Consider the following 23,895-nt stretch of genomic DNA (forward strand, 5'->3'; position numbering starts at 1 on the left):
ACCTTGAATATTATATACCCTTTTAGGGATAGATTTCAAATAGCTCTGATATAGCAGAAACCACTAAATTATGAAATTGCTAAATTGGGAATTGTACTTCAACCCAGAACAAAAAATGTGCTTTGACGGACACTAAATATCTTTCCAAGCAACAACAGTACAGCGGTAACGAGAGATTTAGCAGGATATAAATTTGAGGCCTAGTATTTAGGCGCTGGGTGACAGGTATGGGTTTAGTGCCAGAATTAGACTTGGAAATACACAGTAGCGGGTGTGTGTGAAGTTATTCTGAATGACCCAATGTGCACCTTGAATATTATATACCCTTTTAGGGATAGATTTCAAATAGCTCTGATATAGCAGAAACCACTAAATTATGAAATTGCTAAATTGGGAATTGTACTTCAACCCAGAACAAAAAATGTGCTTTGACGGACACTAAATATCTTTCCAAGCAACAACAGTACAGCGGTAACGAGAGATTTAGCAGGATATAAATTTGAGGCCTAGTATTTAGGCGCTGGGTGACAGGTATGGGTTTAGTGACAGAATTAGACTTGGAAATACACAGTAGCGGGTGTGTGTGAAGTTATTCTGAATGACCCAATGTGCACCTTGAATATTATATACCCTTTTAGGGATAGATTTCAAATAGCTCTGATATAGCAGAAACCACTAAATTATGAAATTGCTAAATTGGGAATTGTACTTCAACCCAGAACAAAAAATGTGCTTTGACGGACACTAAATAACTTTCCCAGCTACAACAGGACAGCGGTAACGAGAGATTTAGCGGGATATAAATTTGAGGCCTAGTATTTAGGCGCTGGGTGACAGGTATGGGTTTAGTGACAGAATTAGACTTGGAAATACACAGTAGCGGGTGTGTGTGAAGTTATTCTGAATGACCCTATGTGCACCTTCAATATGATCTACCCTTTTAGGGATAGATTTCAAATAGCTCTGATATAGCAGAAACCACTAAATTATGAAATTGCTAAATTGGGAATTGTATTTCAACCCAGAACAAAAAATGTGCTTTGACGGACACTAAATAACTTTCCCAGCTACAACAGGACAGCGGTAACGAGAGATTTAGCAGGATATAAATTTGAGGCCTAGTATTTAGGCGCTGGGTGACAGGTATGGGTTTAGTGACAGAATTAGACTTGAAAATACACAGTAGCGGGTGTGTGTGAAGTTATTCTGAATGACCCAATGTGCACCTTGAATATTATATACCCTTTTAGGGATAGATTTCAAATAGCTCTGATATAGCAGAAACCACTAAATTATGAAATTGCTAAATTGGGAATTGTACTTCAACCCAGAACAAAAAATGTGCTTTGACGGACACTAAATAACTTTCCCAGCTACAACAGGACAGCGGTAACGAGAGATTTAGCAGGATATAAATTTGAGGCCTAGTATTTAGGCGCTGGGTGACAGGTATGGGTTTAGTGACAGAATTAGACTTGAAAATACACAGTAGCGGGTGTGTGTGAAGTTATTCTGAATGACCCAATGTGCACCTTGAATATTATATACCCTTTTAGGGATAGATTTCAAATAGCTCTGATATAGCAGAAACCACTAAATTATGAAATTGCTAAATTGGGAATTGTACTTCAACCCAGAACAAAAAATGTGCTTTGACGGACACTAAATAACTTTCCCAGCTACAACAGGACAGCGGTAACGAGAGATTTAGCGGGATATAAATTTGAGGCCTAGTATTTAGGCGCTGGGTGACCGGTATGGATTTAGTGACAGAATTAGACTGGGATATGGCCAAAAAATAACCACACTATTGCTGGTTAAATGCACTTGGTGACGGGCGCAGCTTGCCCCTGATGTAGTATATGGCCAAAAAATGAACAGACTATTGCTGGTTAAATGCACTTGGTGTCACAGCTTGACCAACCACACTACTGAGGGTTAAATGCACTTGGTGACGGGCGCAGCTTGCCCCTGATGTAGTATATGGCCAAAAAATAAACAGACTATTGCTGGTTAAATGCACTTGGTGTGACAGCTTCACCCTGATGTAGGCTTTAGCCAGAAAACAACCACACCATTGAGGGTTAAATGCACTTGGTGACAGGCGCAGCTTGCCCCTGATTTTGTATATGGCCAAAAAATGAACAGACTATTGCTGGTTAAATGCACTTGGTGTGACAGCTTCACCCTGATGTAGGCTTTAGCCAAAAAACAACCACACCATTGAGGGTTAAATGCACTTGGTGACAGGCGCAGCTTGCCCCTGATTTTGTATATGGCCAAAAAATGAACAGACTATTGCTGGTTAAATGCACTTGGTGTGACAGCTTCACCCTGATGTAGGCTTTAGCCAAAAAACAACCACACCATTGAGGGTTAAATGCACTTGGTGACAGGCGCAGCTTGCCCCTGATTTTGTATATGGCCAAAAAATGAACAGACTATTGCTGGTTAAATGCACTTGGTGTGACAGCTTCACCCTGATGTAGGCTTTAGCCAAAAAACAACCACACCATTGAGGGTTAAATGCACTTGGTGACAGGCGCAGCTTGCCCCTGATTTTGTATATGGCCAAAAAATGAACAGACTATTGCTGGTTAAATGCACTTGGTGTGACAGCTTCACCCTGATGTAGGCTTTAGCCAAAAAACAACCACACCATTGAGGGTTAAATGCACTTGGTCGCAGCTTGTGCTGGCGCACCACAAGACACAAAATGGCCGCCGATCACCCCAGAAAAATGTGACTGACAAACGGTCTGGGCAGCCTAAAAACAGTGAGCAATTGAGGATCAGCAGCTCAATGATCCACAGCTGCAGATCGATCAGTTAATCAAGTCCTTTGGAGGAGTTAATCTGCCTAATCTCGCCCTACTGTCGCAGCCGCAACCTCTCCCTACGCTAATCAGAGCAGAGTGACGGGCGGCGCTATGTGACTCCAGCTTAAATAGAGGCTGGGTCACATGGTGCTCTGGCCAATCACAGCCATGCCAATAGTAGGCATGGCTGTGACGGCCTCTTGGGGCAAGTAGTATGACGCTTGTTGATTGGCTGCTTTGCAGCCTTTCAAAAAGCGCCAAGAAAGCGTCACAAAAGCGCGAAGAAAGCGACGAACACCGAACCCGAACCCGGACTTTTACGAAAATGTCCGGGTTCGGGTCCGTGTCACGGACACCCCAAAATTCGGTACGAACCCGAACTATACAGTTCGAGTTCGCTCATCCCTAACCACTATCTATCTATCCATTGGAGTGCTCGAGTTTCTATACTGATATTGTTGAGGGCATGGAACCCACAATTCCAGCACCCACCTAATCAGGACAAGAGTGCCACGCCTTTTCTCTTGGAAATTTATCAAGACCAGCATTTTCTATGCCAGAGTTGATAGCCGCTGCGCTGCCAGAAGATGCGCCTAACTTATGGCAACTTTTGTAAATGAAGATAAATGTGTCGGGCCCCCCCTTACCACAGCCACTTTTGGAAAGTGATGAGGGTGGAGTAGGAACCAAAATCTTGTCACAATGAAACGTTACAAGCATGGGGTTTGCAACTTTTTTTGATGGTAAAATTGGAGTAGAGAGATAATATTTCTCCCCCTAAGTGTCCACTCTCCATCTATACAGAGAATGTGCATGTCTACTTTTAATTACCTTGTAAACTTTGTGTCATTGTATACATAGGGCATAGCAGAAATAAAATCTTATTATCAGCAGATTAACCAATACAAAATAGACCCTAGGTAGTTGTCTTCTGTTGGACCTTTGGGTCCCATTACTGTATAAATGTTTGGAGTACCAGAGGATCCTTCTGTAGGGAAATCTCAGCATGATCCATGCTTTAGTGCTGAGGAGCATCAGCCACCTCTTTCCTTTAAAAGGATGGAACTGTTGGTGGCACATATAGTACATTTGCCCATTCCAAATACATTCCTGTGCAGGCCAAATTTAGCATTGCATGTCAACCTTTAAAATAAAGTGGCCATCCATCATACATGGATGGAAAGGGTCCTCCCAAGCAAGAGCATCTCTTTCCTAGAGATCCTGCACTATGTCATCTGTACTGCTTATCATCTATGCCAGGAATGGCCAACCTGCGGCTCTCCAGCTGTTGTACAACTACAATTCCCACCATGCCCTGCTGTAGGCTGACAGCTGTAGGCAGTCTGGGCATGCTGGGAGTCGTAGTTTTGCAACAGCTGGATAGCCGCAGGTTGGCCATGCCTGATCTATGCCATACTATAATGATTAACTTACCCAGGAAATAATAATTGCACCCTAATAACTCGTTGCAGTATCTTCAGCACAAATAAGTGCATAGCAACTCTTCTCGTAATGCAATATTAGTTCTAACACCTCGCATGAGGGATGTTGTTGACCCACTATTCTTCACAGAACTATTCACACATTGGTAACATGTCTCATATTTGCTCATTGTTTGGGTCCAACCCACGTAATAAAATGCCATCCCTGAAAAGGGTTACAAAGAACTCTCTAATTCTCTAGGACTCCATTGAGAGCTATTAACTGCTGGCAACCCCCAATGTTTTACAACCTCTCCAGCACATCTACATGAACATTCGTAGTAACGGTCAATATAACACTATGAGAGTTATCGAAACAGCCAAGTCTCATGTGGATGACTGATAAATGTTAAAGTGGCAACATAACTTTTGGCTAACAATATGGTTATTAATAAATTGACAAGGTGCTGTCTAATGCCCAGTTTAAAAGGCATGTGAACCTCAGCCACTCTTAGGGTCCATTCACACGTCCGTAAGTGTTCTGCGGATCCGCAAAACACGGACACTGGCAATGTGCATTCCGCAATTTTCGGACCGCACATCGCCGGCACTATAATAGAAAAAGCCTAATCTTGTCTGCAATCGCGGATAAGAATAGGACATGTTCTATTTTTTTGCGGAAAGGGACGCACGGATGCGGAAGTGCGGATCCGCAAATGCGGAAGCAGACAGCACATTCCGGCCCCATTGAAAATGAATGGGTCTGCACCCGTTCCGCAAAATTGCGGAACGAATGCGGACCGATTTTGTGGACGTGTGAATGGACCCTTACACTGTCCAATCAGCGCAGAGAGTGTCAGAGTGTCTCCAACAGTATGTGCTCCTAAGACGGTGTAAGTCTCATTAGATGGAGGGGCGAGGGAATAAAAAAAGTTCAATTAGAGAACCACAATTAATAAAGGTACTGTACTCCTTTTGGGAGACATGACAGGTACTCTTTAAAAGTCTTCATTGGGCAATCCCTACTTTCACACTGGCGTTTCTGGGTCCACATGTGAGATCCGTTTCAAGGCTCTCACAAGCGTCCCAAAACGGATCAGTTAAGCCCCAATGCATTCTGAATGGATAAGGATCCGTTCAGAATGCATTAGTTTGGTCTCCGTTGCGTTTTTTAGACGGTCACTAAAATGCAGCTTGCAGCGTTTTGTGACTGTCTGACTATGCGGAGCCTAACGGATCTGTCTAGACCAGTGGTTCTCAACCTTTCTAAAGCCGTGACCCCTTAATACAGTTCCTCATGTTGTGGTGACCCCCAACCATTACATTTTTTTCCTTGCTACGTCATAACTAATTTTGCTACTGGTATGAATTGTAATGTAAATATCTGATATGCAGGATGTATTTTTATTGCTACAAATTGAACATAATTAAAGCAGAGTAATTAATCACAAAGACAAAATGTTGGCTACCCCTCAAATAAATAAATCAGTGGTGCTTCAAGTCTCCCCCAAATAAATAAATCAGAAGTGCTCAGGGTCCCCCAAATAAATAAATCTGAAGTGCTCAGGTCTCCCCCAAATAAATAAATCAGCGGTGCTCAGGGTCCCCCAAGTAAATAAATCAGTGGTGCTTCAAGTCTGCTTAAAATGTAAGAAGTACGGGACAAAACCCCACAGAAGCACTCCGTAGTGCTTCCGCAGGGTTCTGTTCCGCACCATTCCGCATCTCCGGATTTGCGGACCTATTCAAGTGATGCGGAATGTCAACGGGACGGCGTGCGTGTATTGCGGCCCGCATTTAGCGGGCCGCAATACAACAACGGGCCGCACACGCCAGTGTAAAAGAGGCCTTAGGGTACAGCAGGGGGCCTAGTTAGATTTGAGGGATGGCTCAGAGGGGTCGCCCTTGCGCTACCTTGGCCTAAAGCGTAGATCAGGCCAAGTAGGAGCATTTCAGGGCAAGACACCAGTCTTGACGTTGGGAGACCCCCTGTTACCGATAATCTACAATGTGGTAAGACCGTTCCTTTTCTTATATTGCGCACTGGTTTACTTGCACTACTTGCTGTGATTTTTGTTTAATAATTATTTTGTTGGGGTTTTTTTTTTTATTGAACGATTAAACGTTAAGTATTATAGATAGGACCATTTTTTGCTAATTGCTTCTGAATATAGGGTGCCTGACCTTTGTATCCCGTTAACCATATTTGACTTTAGTTGTGTTACGGTCTCTTTTCACGGACAGCAAACAGAAGTCTTAAAAAAGATAGGAAATAGAATGACTAAGTATATTAGAGAGTGGAAGAACATTTCATGATATAATCAGGGTGCAGGGTCCAATTGTGGGTGCAGTGGTTGCATCCCACCCATGTTCAGTGTCTGAGGGGCTCCACAGCCCACCTATCACGTACCCAGACAGAAGTACAATGAATGACACACAACAGAGATACTGAAACAGATGTTCCTCAAGTCTCTAGTGCAGCTTTCAGCAACTCGTATGCAATTATTTCTCATAACCTGTAGATGGCGCTTTCCTCCTAAGATATATGATTTATTGTCAGGGCTGAGTTCTAGGATAACATAATCTGCTGCAGTTTTATAAAGATAATATCATGTTTTTCATCTTTTGTGCATTATTCAGTTCTATTTAATGCAAATAGGGGCATCAACAGCACTACAGTAAGTCTCACGAGGCCCAAAAGACAATACAAAAAACCAAAAACAAACATGAAGGGCATAAATTAAAACAGATTTATTTAATATAGAATTTTCAAAAGCAACGATGCAAAGTTTGATGTTACATAAAAAGTATCCGTGCCCCAAAGATAATTACCAATGACACTTAAGATTACACAGACTGTGGCCTGACCTTGACATGACATGTACAATGACATCGCTAGGATATGCCCCCATGTCATTGTCTTATAGGTGGGGCTTCCACCGCTGGGACCCGCACCTGGTCTGGCCACCACCAAACGCTCTCCCCATAGAAGTGAATAGGAGTGCACCGTGCATGACTGGCCACCGCTCCCATTCACTTCTATGGGCCCGACGGAAATTTTCGGCGTCTCCATAGGAAATTAATAGAGGGGGGGCTGCTCATGCACATTGCGCCCTCCAGCACTTTTAGGGCTCTGTTCTCGATGTAGGTGGGACTTGCACCTATAAGACAATGGGGGCATGGATCCCATCAGGGAGCCCAGCATTTCAACAGACAATATACCCTACTATTTTGTGCAGCATTTTTAATTGATTCTGTGATAGAGGCTGACATACAGTGTTGTGCGAGGGTTTCTTGGGCCCACCAGAAGAAATTATTCTCAAGGGTCCAACCTCCATATCATGAATAAAGTGCAATATGGTTTAAATGAAAGAAATAGGCCCATAGGGGCAAGCTATTGGCTCCAAGATCAGCTCCAAGCAGAATTTTTCTCCTGGACTTTTGGGGCCTACTAAGACTTCAGAAACTGGGCCCAGTCCTCTTGCGCTCTGTTGGGTCAGTCTGACCCAGTAGCCTAATCCAAGTTTCTTTTCTGTTTCCTTCCAGCAGCCATCAAATGGTTTGTGCTTTCTGGACAATGTCTGTTCCTTAAGATATGTTCCCTAAGGATAAATTGAACACAGGTGGGGTCATTTATCAACATGGTGTAAAGTAGAAGTTGCTTAGTTGCCCATAGCAACCAATCAGATTCCACCTTTCATTTTCCAAAAGAGCTGTCCAAAATGAAAGGTGGAATCTGCCACTTCTACTTTACACCAGTTTGATAAATCTCCCCCAGGGTGCCCTTGCTGGGATGATCCCTAGGAATCAGTTGCAATCTGTAAGGGAATCTGGTACCGAGGGAAAGACTTATCATTCCTTGTGCACCTGAAAAGTGACGTAAAAAATTTGCAGGTGTGACTTTTTATCGGGGACTTGTCGCATGTCCCCCTTTTTCGCCATCCTTACCGATTTTCTAAAAGGGAACGGGGAAGAGGGTGTGGCCAGCCGCTGCAAAAAATGTATCTTCATTTACACCAGTTTTGTAACATAAATGAAGCCAGAAATCTCAGAAAGCACTAAGCTGTCGTAGATTTATGGTTAGGACCAGGGACTGCAGGAAGATACACCTAATTTATGACAGCAGCTCAGGGGTTTATCAAGACAAATGCAAAAAGCGCCAGTCTGGATAAATCTCTCCCCAAGTGTTTAATTTCCCTGCAGCACCACCCCAGGTGAAATGAAGCATTACACAGCTCCCAAATAATAGATGGACCGGTCTGGCCTCGAGGAGAAAGAGGGTGGTTTTGTAACTCTGAGTAGGAACTGCCTCAATCGATTGACTCTGTGCGCTTAGTTCACAGTCACTCAGTTGTTCTACTTACCTTTGTTGTAAACATTGGTTGGCACTTGGACATCACTCAATGTGACGTTTACATGTAGGTTATTAAAATGGTCATTCGGTAGAAGCAAAAACTCTTTTCCCAGCTCGACAAAATTTCCATCTTCATCCCGCTCATTTATGAGGACTGCATTGAAGTATTCATACTGGGAAGAAAGAAAGGCAATAATCTGCATTACTTCTGGGAAACCTTCTCATCCATTTCAGCTTATTACGTCAATATTAGAGAAGAGCGAATTGATTCTTTAGAATCTAAATCTGACCCGAATTAAAAAAAAAAAAAAAAAAACTTGTTAGAATCAGAATTTCCTGAGATTCGATTCAGCCAAATTTTTCTGTGTGAGAGAGAGATTTTTCCAGTCGTTCAAAGTGCTTTTATTTCAAGTAGAATCAATTCATACCTGAATCGAATACCAAGCTCGAATTGGATTAATGAGACCTGAAACAAATTTTAAGAAATTCAACCGTGTCTAGTCAATATCTTAATTAAAAAATAATAATAATAATAATAATAATAACAGTAATAAAACTTTATTCTGAGTTATCTGATGTACTATTTGCCAAATTCAAGTTTTTCGACTTTTACTAACTTGAGTTGCACTTACTGTCAATAGGAGAGATTTCGAAAAGTTGCACATTTGGCTTAATCCCAATTTATTTCTACTCAACGCCCAGGTGATGGTTTAAAAATGGGTCCCCTGCACTCGGCCCCTGAAATTCAGCACGGTAGCTGCCCGAATGACAACCAATCAATTGTCTAATCCTTAGAGGGATTTGAAAGGACTGTATTTTTGGTCTATGTTTCGATATGCATTTTTTGCGGATCGCTCCCGGCCACATTAATTTTTATGGGGCCACAAAAAAGGCGTCCAGCACATGGATGTCTTCTGTCTTCTGTGTGCTGTCCACATACGTGCTGCCATTCTGCAGATTATAAAACATATCCTATTCGCGCCCATTTTGCGGACAAGAATAGGCAGTTCTATAATAGGGCGCGCAGAAAATGTGAGATGCACACAGCCAGTATCCACAAAACGGATATGATCATGTGAACCAGGGGCGTAACTACCATAGTGGCAGACCATGCGACTGCTATAGGACCCAGGGCAAGAGGGGGCCCAGTCTTAGTTGGTATTATCTCCTCTTCTACTGGAGGTGAAAACTTGTTCAGACTCTACCCTCTAAAGGAACAACTTTTAGCAAATGAGGCAGTGGAAAAAATGGCCCAAGGGTCATTGAAAGGGGTTTAGATGGAAACCCCCCTGTCCTGTGGGGGGGGGGGGCTGGTTTTATCCTTGCTATGGGGCCCTTACTTCTCTATGTACACCACTGATGTGAACGGTCCCTTATAGTGAAATTTATAGATATTTGCACATCTATGGTCCATGTCTTCACCACTTAACAATATAACAGAATATTTACTGCATCCTCCACATCTACACAATGACTTCTCGCAGAGGGCATCCTGTCCTCATGGATTGCACGCTATTTCCTGGTAAAAGATAAGCCGGGATAGTTTTGACAAAATATATTGATTCTTTTTGACCTACTGCAAAAAAAAAAAAACAGATGCCATGAGACTGCAGCGTTCAGCTTACCCTTCCTTATCTCATATGATAGTTGGAGACTTAAGAGGAAGCCGGGCTAATTAACAAAGATAAAACTAATGAAAATAGAAAGTGTTAAATCCCATCATCTAATTATAAGCCAGATACAAAAGCCAGGCCATTCTGATGCAGGACATAGAAGGATCATTGAACTTAATACACTGTAATGTAACACAAGTTACATTATATACAGGAGCCAAGGATACGGACTCAAGACGTTTATGGTAAAGTTCCTGGACTGTGAAGAGTCAATATACTGGGCTTCTGCTTCTTGAAAGTCTTCACCCGGGCACTTCAAACATAAAATTAGGTAAGGTCTCAAGGTGGACAGTTATCGAAAAATATTTTATAAAAAGTAAAAATAAAACAATATTGAAACATCAGTAGTGTTACACGGTAATAAACAACATATTCTTTTTTATTAAAAGGTACCTTATTAATATTCTGTACATTAGTATGGTAGGCTATTTATTCACATTGTAATTCAAAATATTAGCAGGCAGGCACGCGTTCAACGGGAGTACGTATTTATTAATCTAAAATATTAAAATTGATAAAAATCTGATATAAAAAAATCTAAACACATGTAAAAATAAAAATCATCAAGAAAAGTACAATAGCAGCATAGATATATTGATAATGCGCATTATCTAGTATTACATAAACTGTAGTAATAGCTTCCAGATATTCGCAAACTTGATAAGTGTATATCACTGTAATGTGTACACTATGACAAATGTATGTCCTTATATCAGTAGCGGCATTTTCAGATTATTACTCACTCCTCAAACGGGAATAACAAAAATGTCATTGGGACCACTGCAATCGAGGGTCATTCAGTCCATAAAACTGGAGATACTTATGATGTCGGCATTTTCTAACTTGAAAGGAATTATAAGGACGACTTATTTGCAAGGGTAAGTCAGTTTCAGACTGGTGTACCTGGACATGGAGTGTGGTAGCGCACGTAGCCTCTGTGTGTGAGCATAAACGTTGGTGCTTACCTTACTAAGGTCCTTCCCCAGTGACCGTCGTCGTAGAAGTTCTGAGTGATGGTATCCAGAAACAATGTAATGGATTAAATCCAGTGCCTCTGTTAATGTCCGTATTGAAGCTGTTGCTCACTTTTATCTTTTATGGTATTGTAATATAGTCCTATATGCCTTTATCGTGCTTGCAAGCCAAAAGATAAGTTCCGACAGCGCTGCAAACCGCCGGTCTGAATTGACCTACAGTTTGCAGAGATCGCCGATACGGGGGGGTCACAGGACCCCCCTCGGCATTGTCTCAGGTTGCCTGATTGATTTCAGGAGGCACCCAGTTCCGATCACTGCCTGCCGCACGGTGGTGATCGGAAATACACATGACGTATCGGTACGCCATGTGTCCTTAAGTACCGGGACATCATGACATACCGGTACGTCATGTGTCCCCAACAGGTTAAAGAGCATCTTTCAATGTGAATATCCCAAATTGATAAATTAGGACATTTAAAAATATATATATTTATCCTACCCCTGCATTTCTGCAGGTAAGTAATATTTTTGAGACAACTGTGGGGCCTAGTCTGCTTTGTGTCTGGGGCTGGGAAGTTTATGCTAGAAGAAACCTCCCGCTACAATGGAAGACTAAACTTTGCCCATCTGAACTACGCCCCTTGTTCTCCGCCACATTTCTTTTGGACTATCTGTTTCCACAGTTTAACCAATAATCACAAGATAACAGATATGCGTCTCTTTCGATTTGTTCTCCTTTTTTCACCTTTCATTGAATAAGCCCCACAATTCTGGTAAGAAATGTTCTTGACTAATAGCATCAGAAGGAGGCAGAAGATTTAGTAACACAATTACTTACAGTTACAGCCGGATCGGTGTCAAGACTTTTTTACTTCTGCACATCATATTAGATCTGACATTTTTACTGCTGTATTTTTCTCTTTTAGTACATGGTAAAAATGTTAGGCTTCAATAAAAATGTGCTGCCCGCGATGGGCGACGAGATAAATTACAGCAGCTTTATATGAACCAAACTTAATTGTAACAGCAAAACGAGAAAGACTGTTGTAAATAATAGAATGTGAGGTGCACAAAGAAAAATGTTTCCTCTGTGGTTTTCGACGGATTCGCTGTGCATCACAATTCTGCATAATTTATCTGTGCTCGGTATAAGATTCTCGATGGTTCAGTAGTAAAGCATCCATACAACCTAGAGCAGCATACCATTCGCAAGGTATAAGGTACATTTCCAGACAGAGCAGGGGTGAGCTCTGGATGTGTCCATTTTTATTAGAAATGATACACAACATTTAAAAGGAATGTGTCATCAGAAAATGACCTATTGTTTAACCCACACTTTTTTTTTCAAATTTTTTGTGATTTTCTATTTCATTTTCCATATCACTATCTCTTTTAATACAAAAATAAAATCTGAAATCAGGCAGTTTTCACACAGGCCACTGGGCCTAATAATATGTTCTGACTCCTGAGGAAGCAGAACGGCGAAACGTACGCCAAGGAGGCAGCGTCCACTTTTCCTGTCACTATCTGGTATGATAATCTTTCTTTACTTTAGTTATCTTTCAAGACATTTCATTATCATTTGGCCTTGGTTCATGGCGTCAGAGAGTGTGGTCTTTTTTGAGTACATTGACATATTTTTAGAGGGTGGATCTCTCTGTTATACTTAATTCAGTGTATAGTATGTTCACTATATTTCATTCTATGCCCAGTACTTTTCCATAGACTTATTACTCTTAGGTGTACTAATTCAGGTCAGGTGGCACTTCCAATTGGATATTTCCACTATATGCTAACCATTATTATGAAATTTATATGATTATGATTTGTTATTTTTTTATTTCTGCTTGTTTGAATAAACATTATATTTTTAATCTATGGGAAGTGAATTTACTCTTTTTTTGCGTGATATTTATACAATAATAATAGAGTATCCCAGTTACAGTAATTGTATCAGAATTTGACATATTGGTGAGTAACCATGTACTAGTTTAGTAGCTCTTCTCTGAACTCTCTCTCCAAAGTATCAATATCCTTCTGGAGATACGGTCTCCAGTACTGAGCACAATACTCCAAATGAGGTCTCACTAGTGCTCTGTAGAGCGGCATGAGCACCTCCCTCTTTCTACTGGTAATGCCTCTCCCTATACACCCAAGCATCCTGCTAGCATTTCCTGCTGCTCTATGACATTGTCTGCCTACCTTTAAGTCTTCTGAAATAATGACCCTAAATCCCTTTCCTCAGATACTGAGGTTAGGACTGTATCACTGATTTTATATTCTGCTCTTGGGTTTTTACGCCCCAGGTGCATTATCTTGCACTTATCAACATAAAATTTTAGTTGCCAGATTTTTTACCATTTCACTAGTTTTCCTAAATCCTTTTCCATTTGGTGTATCCCTCCAGGAACATCAACCCTGTTACAAATCTTTGTGTCATCAGCAAAAAGACACACCTTACCATCGAGGCCTTCTGCAATTTCGCTGATAAAGATATTAAACAATATGGGTCCCAGAACAGATCCCTGAGGTACCCCACTGGTAACAAGACCCTGGTCTGAATATACTCCATTGACTACTGTCCCTCAGCCACTGCCTAATCCATTGTAGAGTGAGTCTATATAATATAAAGTTCTATTGAGTCCAGAAAACAAATACATTTATTATTCTGACACGTTATTCCAGCAGAGAAAAAGAAACGTAAATTGTAATATAAATGATATTAAACTGCTCAGACTCCGCACTTGCTACTTGAATGATCACCCATTTATTAGCACCCAATGTAATGGATTTTAAATGACTATTTTAATGGGTAATTAATACTTTTAATGTACCTTACTATTGTGATTACTTTTATGCAAATGTGTAGTGATAATGGTCTCGGACACTATTACATTCATCTATCATCATTTCAGTAGACGAGTGCCCTTGGACACACTTCACGGGTCACCCAGAACCCTATACATACTGTACCTTCCAATCCGCACTTAACTCTTTATGAGCTGATTGGATTGTAAATATGACTTCATAGAGCTATAGATCTACATTGTGCATGGCATGTTCATAAGGGATTTGTAGTCAAAATTAATAATACCCGTTTTTTTTGTTAGTTTTTTTTAGAATTGCCTTCTTGCTGGTTTTAGCAGTTTATATAGCTGCCCATATCCAGGCTTGTCAATGTGGTGCATTAGGCTACTTTCACATTGGCGTTTTTGCTGGATCTTTGGCGTTTGGAGCAAAAACACTTCACCGCTCATGGAGCAAAAACACTTCCGTCATGATAACACTACCGGCTGCATCAGTTATGAACGGATCCGGTTGTATTATCTCAAAAATAGCCATGACGGTTCAGTTTTCTTTTGTGTCCGAGAAAAAGCATCCGGCATGAAACACAATGTAGGTCAATGATGCCAAATCCGTTTTCTCCGCATCCCATGACGTACTCAAAAACGCTGCTCGCAGCACTTTTGTGTGCGTCATGGGAACACAATGAAACGGAACGGAATACATTCTGGTGACTCCGTTCCCTTCAGTTGACAATGAATGAGGACAAAACTGAAGGGTTTTCCTCCAGTATTGAGATCCTGTGATGGATCTTAACAGCGGAAAGGGAAAGTGCACATGTGAAAATACACTTACCCTGTAAACTATCATAGTTAACCAGTTCATCACCGGGCCATTTACCCCCCTTCCCGACCAAGTGCATTTTCTTTATTTTTTTTTCTTTATATACACGCATCTTTGAAAGGAATAACTTATTTTTAATAACTTTTTTTTTCATTTGTTTATGTAAAATAGTTTTTGTGCCTTTTTCGGTGAGACACAGGGCTCTTGTTTTACGTAATTTTTATTTCAAGTTTTTTTTGTTTTTTTATACTTTTATAAAAAAAGGGATATGTTTTTCACGTTTTAAAATTTATTTTGGTAATAGCAGAACATACTACTAACGGGATTTTGCGCGGTTTCTTCAATCAAGATTCTACGCGAGTTAATAAAAAAGGTGATAATTTTATTTTATTTTTGTTTTAATGCCATTTTTTTAAAAATAGATTCGTTATCACGAAGCGTGAGGAAATTTGGCTTCTTGGAAAATCTAATTTTTCCTGAAATTTGTATCGAAGTCAATTTATTTGACTTTGATTTGCTCGACACTAATTGCCTCATGCAACAGGTCAGCCAGTTTCATAGGTACAAAATCTATTGACAGAAGCCCTTTAAAGTCTTATTTTTTCCTGGTGGAAAAAAATTGAAGAACTTTCCCCTTTGGCAACATTGAAGATGAAAACGTGCTTATTGGGGCAGATTAACTAATCCTATAGATGGTGTAAACCAGGCATCCTCAAACTGCGGCCCTCCAGCTGTTGTAAAACTACAACTCCCACAATGCCCTGCTGTAGACTGATACCTGTAGGCTGTTCGGGCATTGTGGGAGTTATAGTTTTGCAACAGCTGGAGGTCCACAGTTTGAGGATGCCCGGTGTAAACTGTGAAAGGCTGTCGAGACCTGCACCAAATTTATCATAGTGGTTTAGGCTGGATGATAAATTTCCGTCAGGGATAGACAGTTTTGTCTAACCTCATACCACCTATTGGTTGCCATATTTTGAGACCGAATTTTACAACATAATTGTGGAACAATGTGTTGCACAGTAGACCACGCCCACTTTATCTGAAGTCACACCTCTTTTTGGGTAAGCCATGCTCCCTTGTTGGGATAGGCACATATCATGTCTGCAAACCTGGATTCCCCCGAGTTGGTCTAAATTCCACCATATTTGGTCCAAGGTGTGCCAGAATCACGGTGCACTCACAAGTAAGGTGGGCTATCATCTTTTAGGGGGCTGTGCCACTGGTTTAGAGAAGGTTGATCGGGTGCTCTTTACATTTTAAAGGATTTGAACACTTTTACAATCAATGTTCTTGTTGCCCCAATGTGTAAACAGCTGCTATGCAGACCTGTGTGTCCCATAGTTGCAGACTACAAATAAACCTTGAAAGCATGTGTTACTACTAGATCTGTAAATTTCCAAGAAGAGGCGGCAGAGAAAGCATAAAAACACATAACAGCTGGACCAGACTACACAGAGGGTTTGTTTGTAGTCTGTCACCATGTAAACACATAGACAACACCAATCGCTGATGTGTGTGCAAGACACTGGGAAACTTGCTTTGTGCTAAAAAAGGAATGAAATGAATAACACAAAAACTTACTTAATACGCTCGCTTATGTAGATGTTATCCTTGGTTAGATTCAGACCCTTGACCCCAGGACAACAGTGCTAATGGCTAAGGGTGGGTTCGCATTAGCATTAGGGAATTCCATTCCAGAGTTATAACGGAGTATAATGGAATTTTATAACGGCATGCACTACAGAACCCTTTAAGAGGCAGTCCGTGTTGCTCCATCCTAATACATTTTTATGGGCACAAATAACGGTTCCGTTTTATTTTGTTATACATGATGGAAAAAAAAGTCCCTAAAATTCCGTTATAATGGAACACTATAATGGAATTTCTAACTCTGAGGGCTCATGCACATGAATGTATTTTCTTTCCGTGTCCGTTCCATTTTTTTGGCAGACCGTATGCGGAACCATTTATTTCAATGGGTTCCCAAAAATAATAGACGTTACTCTGTGTGCATTCCGTTTGTCCATTCCGTAAAAGGATAGAACATGTCCTATTATTGTCCGCATTACGGACAAAGATAGGACTGTTCTATTAGGGGCCAGCTGTTCCGTTCCGCAAAAAACGGAATGCACACGGACATTATCCGTATTTTTTTGCGGATACCGTGTTTTGTGGACTACAAAATACATACGGTCGTGTGCATGAGCCCTTATGCGAACCCGCCCCAAGCCATCATGCTGCCCATGACCCCTTCCACAGGTGTCAGCTGGGTGAAATGAATCCTGTGCTTCATTTAGTTACTCCATGGGACATAGTAACATGGTAACATAGTTTATAAGGCTGAAAAAAGCCCTCTGTCCATCCTGTTCGGCCTGTTTCCTGCAAGTTGATCCAGAGGAAGGCAAAAAACCCTGTGAGTAAGAAGCCAATTTTCCTCATTTTAGTGGAAAAAATTCCTGCCCAACTCCAATCAGGCAATCGGAATAACTCCCTGGATCAACGACCCCTCTCCGGAAATCTAGTAACTGTAAAGCCTCATGCAGACGTCCGTGGAACGCGGTCCGTGAGATACCGGACTGGCATTGCAGGAGCGCACGGTGCCATAGCAACCAATGACGCTGTGCGCTCCTGCAATGCCAGTCCGGTATCTCACGGACCGTGTTCCAAGGACGTCTTCATGAGGCTTAACCGGTAATATTATTACACTCCAGAAATACATCCAGGACCAGGAAATGCTTTATTTTCAGCCCCCTTTTGGGGCACTTTGAGGGTCTAGTGTACACACTGATAGAGCTCCATTAGGGAATCACACTGATATCCTTATTTGAATAGATCTGTCGCAGTGACCGTTCACTTAAAGGAGTTCTTCCTCCACCTGCCGTAATAAAATTCTCGGCTTGTAGCGATCTCTCAGATTAGCGTTCTCTACATTAGACGCCGAGTTCACTTTAAATCAACAAATTCAGGCTGCAAATCTCTCTCTAAGAAATACTTTATATGTTAATCAAACACTGGATTATGTTCAGAAATGGAAGAACAAGCTTAGTGTTTAGTGCCGCGGCTAAGATGTGTTAATTCCTCGCTAGACGGAGAATGTAAATACTCTGACAGACATGCAGCAATTTGAATAAAATTATTTCTAGAACGAACTGGATAGTTTTCGCAAAACCCCATATGCAATTAATATTTTGCCGAACGCTAACGGATCCTGTCGTTCTGCAAATCACTGGTCAAAACCAGTTTTGTTTTTCATACAGGGAAAATTATAGCCGTGAAATCTGCGCATTTACCATGCACTGTGTTGGAAGGATATTACCAATCTGATAATTGAAAGAGTGATGAAAAACTTAGCAGGAAAAAATAAGACATTTAATTCCTTAAATGTAAATTAATTACATCCTTTTAAATGCTGTCTCGATGATTATTATGAATGCAAGAGATTTTGCAGATAATTGCTCTCTTTGTAAAAGTTCTTAATCTTCACTTTGTATAAATCATTGCCTACCACCACCCAGGGGTGACGCTGTAATTGATATTCCCCACTGCCTAGTGTAAGGGGGTTAATGATTAAATGCATTTAAAATAGCACCATATATATATATATATAAAAACACATTATAGCAAAAAGCCACCATATTGTTATTTCCTACAAAAGGTATAATGTTCTTACACCTGAATGGGTTCCCCCCAATCTCTGGGCCCCATAGCAAGTGCTATGGCTGCCATGGCTATAGCTACGCCCACTCCACCACCCACCCTTTTTATTACTAGAGATGAGTGAAGTTTTGAAAAATTTGATTCAGTAACTTTGCCAAAGTTCACCAGGAAATTTGATTCATTCCAAAATAATTCTTCACAAATCTCTATAAATCAGGTATACCCAGGCCACTCTGCCTTAGGGTATGGCAAAATGGAGCAGCCGTGCTGCCGGCGGGTTGTGGCCATGTTGTGGTGAAGAACCCCACAGCCAATTAGCCCCCATCTGCCTTTCATTTGATAATGAAGACCGCATTATATAGTCCTTCTTCATTGTCTTCTTCATATGGCCACATGGTACCTTTAAAAAGGAGCTGTTGCTGGTATGGCGTTTGGTTGGGAAAGTGGGGGCACAATATGCAAATTATTGCTGTTCTGGCCTGCAATATCCTCCAGGTTATTTGACACTGAATATTAATCATCTCTGGCATACCCACTTCTCCAACCCCAGCGCTCTCCTGCCGTACAGGTGGGAGCCCTTCTTCTGCCATCTGCTTTTCCTCCTTTTCCACATCATCTAATATCGATGAGAATATGTCATTAGGAATGTCCAGCCCCTACTCCCTTTCATCTTGCTGACTTTTCTAGGACATGGAGACTTTGAAGGATGATTTGGAAGAAGTAAGATCAGCAAAAGATGAGGATGGTCTTCATTAAGACCTGGCCCCCCCTAAGGGGTGCAGACTGAATGGTATTGGTTGGGACACTGGCACCAGAATAATAAAGGCTTACATCTTATTGGCATTGAATTACATATCTTAGTTCACAGCTGATGTAGGAATAAGTAAATGTGGGAATAAATAAATAAAACTGATGCAGAATAAGTCTCCCTGCACGCTCCCTGCATGCTCCCTGCGCTCTCCCTGCACTCTCCCTACACTCTCCCTACACTCTCCCTGCACTCTGCCTACACTCTCCCTGCACTCTCCCTACACTCTCCCTGCACTCTCCCTACACTCTCCCTGCACTCTCCCTCTCCAATATTCTTCTATTAATCAGCTATGCTCAGCTCACAAGACAATGGCAGAGACTGCGTGGGATGTGAGTTTCATAGGGCTGTGACATCACTGGGGATGTATATCTGCAAATTGGCTGGCTGCACAGCATTATTTGTTATCTTGAGTTCCCGGGCTTGTCTCCTCTACACTTAGTTTCACCTTGTAACATGTGCATTTTAGGAAAAGTGATTTGTTACCATGAACCACGAAGAAAATTCAAAATAATTTAGAATGGAAGTTTTCCTAAACTTCACACAGAATTCCATTTCAGATGCTCCTCTCAACACTATTTATTATGTATCTGAATCAAAGGGACAAATTCACTAATCTTGTATAAAGTGTAGACAGCATAAAGTTATAGAGGTATTCCGATGCAGACATAAGTGGCATTTTGCTAGGATTTTCCTCCAATGTCAGAGCAAGTCCCCCAAAGTGAAGGAGACCGCACCTCATAAGTGTAGCCAACCTCCATTCACTGTTATGGGAGTTATGTCAGTTCCAAAGAGGTGAATAGAGAGGTGCGCTTGCATGCACTGTGCACTCTCCATTTACTGCTACAGAACGTCCGAACATAGCCAAGAGCGTCTGTTTGGCTATATTCGGAACTCTCATACAGGTGAATTGAGAGCATGCTGCACATGCACTTTTCTTTGCTTCGGAGTCGCCGTTCTGGAGGTAGAAGTGGGCCTGCACTTTGCATTCCATCCAAGAATTCCTTTATATTCCGTTATAACTCTGTTACAGTGAAACACTAGGACGGACTTCCTATCGCTGGTGAGAACCCGCCCTCAGCTGGGGAGTGTCTGACAACCATGTCGGTGACTGTCGGCAATGTGTTCATCACGTTCTTCCAAACTGAACATGTAATTTATTATAAACTGTCTATAAATGTCAAGTAGGGGGATCCCTATCAGCGTTTCTGGAAAAGAGAGGGTTAAAACAACATGCTAACGAGGAGTAACGAGCCCAATAACAACTTTAGCTTGGAATTTTTAACCCTTTCAATTCCAGAGAACGCAGCTTAGAGGGAACAGTGATCCTCATACGCTTGTTCTCCAGGGTCCTGTGCAGTCCATGTGCTTGAAACGCGTTTCAGTGTTTCTTCCGCAATGAATAAGATGTCACAGCGTGTGTCTTATGGACTGACATATGGTAAGAATGTTGCAAAAAAAGACCGGCACTTCGCAATAGATGAGTGTGTTATAGTGGATTTATAGGTCGCATATTACAGCATAGTGACGCGTTTCAGCACCATCAGACTATTGAAAGCACACTGGTGCTGAAACGCGTCACTATGCTGTAATATGTGACCAATAAATCCACTATAACACAGTCATCTATTGCGAAGTGCCGGTCTTTTTTGCAACATTGTTTCCTTGGACGCCAGACCGCTGACACATGCACCGCATATTGTGAAGCTGTGCCGACCAGTTATCTACTTGGACTGACGTATGGTAAGATGATGCTTTTACCTACATATCTAACATTTCCAGTTAACTTTCTGTGTATAGACGAGCGGGTAAGAAACCTCAGACACTCACTTCTTAGCTACACCACTGGGGCTGTAACACAGCCAAACAATAAGAGCACAGTGTAAAAAATTGAGTACATCTGTTGCCATGCACTTTTATGCTATGTTCTATTTATAATTTTTTATATGATGTTTTTATTCCCAGTTTGCAAACCCATCAGAAAATAAAATTTGGCGATTTTAGCATGTGAGCAATGATTAAACTACTGCTTTGCTCCTCTTGATGAATTTGACTCCACTTTTATTTTGGCTTGTACAATAACCTCCAGTGTAGAAACTACAGCTCAACCCTGCCATCTAGTGGCACCAGTCTGCACTGCCCGCATTACTGTAGTAATTACACTTTCTATGAACCAAAGGCAAACTAATTAAGTGCAAAATATCTAAGACCGATGGGGTTTGACAAGATTTGACATTTTCAAGCGTTTATTGATGATGTTAACAAGGCAAAAAGGGTTCTGGATTCTTTTTATAATATGCATCCATTTAGAATTTTTTATTGACTTGGAAATTCCGAGTTATAAAAATATATTCTGTTTTGGTTTGATAAGAGGATTTAGCACGCCATGTTATGGGAAGTCATAAACATGATTTAAGCAGAACCTTACAGCAGAAGCATTGTCATGTGTAAAATTCTAGTATTCTAGGGGCTTTTATGTGTCTGGCGCATTGAGTTTTGAACCCAGGAATTTTTATATATATACAGTAAGGAATTTTGATTTGCTTTGAGCATCATTTTTTGCATAGTGGGATTTTAGCTACAGAAGCAATTGCAGCTAGCGTCAGCGACACGGTGACTGAATGTTACAAAGTCATACGACATGGCTGAGCGATGCATACAGACGCCGGCTGCTGGAGAACCGACCTCTTTGCCCCCACAAAAATTCAAACAAAAATCATTACTTTGTTTAATTAACTTTCTTACAATACAAGGGCTCGTTCTGTCTCAATTCAGTGAACCTAAACATGCCGGCGGAGCAATTAATAGGGAAGCATTAATCTGTAGGAACCTTACACCTGACACGCTGTATAATGAGCTGCATTCTGCAGGCAAACATTAACACTTAATGGGCTAGTAAACCGCAGATAACTGACTTAGTCATCTGTTAGGGTTTACGCATGCAGAGCGTGTTGGCGGCTTGTAGCCAGATGTAGTTCATTTATGTTATTATGTTACCACAAGGCCACTATGTAATACAGTTCTGTACTGACACTGTGTAGAGTCATATGGTGATATGGAGATACTTAAAGAGGACCTTTCACCGATCCTGACATTGTGAACTAAATATACAGACATGTAGAGCGGCGCCCGGGGATCTCACTGCACTTACTATTATCCCTGGGCGCTGCTCCGTTCTCCGGATATGCCCTCCGGTATCTTCGGTCAGAAGGTTATAGTAGGCAGAGATTTCGGTCACTAAGTTATAGTGGGCGGAGTCTGCCCTTGTTCTGCTGTAGCGCTGGCCAATCGCAGCACAGAGCTCACAGCCTGGGAGGTTATTTTCTCCCAGGCTGTGAGCTCTGCGATGCGATTGGCCAGCGCTACAGCAGAACAAGGGCAGACTCCGCCTACTATAACTTAGTGACTGAAGATTCCGGAGGGCATAGCAGGAGAACAGAGCGGCGCCCAGGGATAATAGTAAGTGCAGTGAGATCCCCGGGCGCTGCTCTACATGTCTGTATACTGTGAGACAGTGACAGGTCTCACGCAGCTTAGAGGAAAGGAAGGGGTGGATAGTGCGGTTCACACCCCTATTCCACCACAGGTGAGGCAAGCTGGAGATAATAAGGGCTGGCATAAAGCACCTCCCAGGGTGTCAGCAAGGGGGAAGTGTTGTCTTGGGACAGAGACTGTGACAGAGGCCTGGAGGCTCTGTGAGTGTGGTCTCAGCCCGGCAAGGCTGAGGGGCCACGAGGCTGGGTGGTAGCCTGGAGTTGGGGGACGTAGCGACGCCTGGGAGGGTCGCACGGCCATAGTCAGGCAGACTACTGAGCCCAAATCCCCCACAAGAAACAGTTAACTGGAGTTTGTCAGGATGGCCGAGTGGTCTAAGGCGCCAGACTCAAGTGGGACATTGGCTGACAAAGCCGCATGAGTTCACAAGGTGTGAACTCTGACCTAGGTGAGTCAGGAAACTTTGTGTTTAGTTAGAGCCTGGACGGGCGAGTGTTTATTATTTTGTCATTTTGTTGTTGCTGATGTTGCACAATAAATGCAATGTTTGGACATTATATACGTGTCTGGTGAAGTAACCTATGAGAATGACCCCCGGAGAAGAGCTAAACCCCCACAATACTTAGTTCAGAATGTCAGGATCGGTGAAAGGTCCTCTTTAAAGAGGACCTTTCACTAGAATCAAACATCTAAACTAACTATACAGACGTGTAGAGCGGCGCCCAGTGATTCCCCTGCACTTACTGTTATACCTGGGCACCGCTCCGTTCTCCCGGTATAGCCGCCGGTATCTTCATAGTTAGGCTCCACCCAGGGGAACCTGCCGGCGTCTCCTTCTCCTATGCTGTAGCGCTGGCCAATGGCAGCGCTCAGCTCATAGCCTGAGAGGCTTTTTTTCTCTCAGGCTATGAGCTGAGCGCTGCGATTGGCCAGCGCTACAGCCTGGGAGAAGGAGACGCCGGCAGGTTCCCCTGGGTGGAGCCTAACTATGAAGATACCGGCGGCTATACCGGGAGAACGGAGCGGCGCCCAGGGATAATAGTAAGTGCAGGGGGATCCTTG

The 23,895-nt window shown here is 42.0% G+C and overlaps 1 protein-coding gene across 1 annotated transcript in view; it reads right to left on the minus strand.

Annotated features, from left to right (window-relative positions):
* The window catches only part of LOC122944238 (voltage-dependent calcium channel subunit alpha-2/delta-3-like), a 448,666-nt gene that overhangs the window by 74,358 nt on the left and 350,413 nt on the right, over window positions 1-23,895 (minus strand). The window contains exon 6 of the mRNA XM_044302473.1: window positions 8,604-8,766. Coding sequence (XP_044158408.1) covers window positions 8,604-8,766 — 163 coding nt within the window. The remainder of the gene's footprint in view (window positions 1-8,603; window positions 8,767-23,895) is intronic.

This window comes from Bufo gargarizans, chromosome 7 (genome assembly GCF_014858855.1).
Source record: "Bufo gargarizans isolate SCDJY-AF-19 chromosome 7, ASM1485885v1, whole genome shotgun sequence".
In the NCBI taxonomy this organism is placed as follows: domain Eukaryota; kingdom Metazoa; phylum Chordata; class Amphibia; order Anura; family Bufonidae; genus Bufo; species Bufo gargarizans.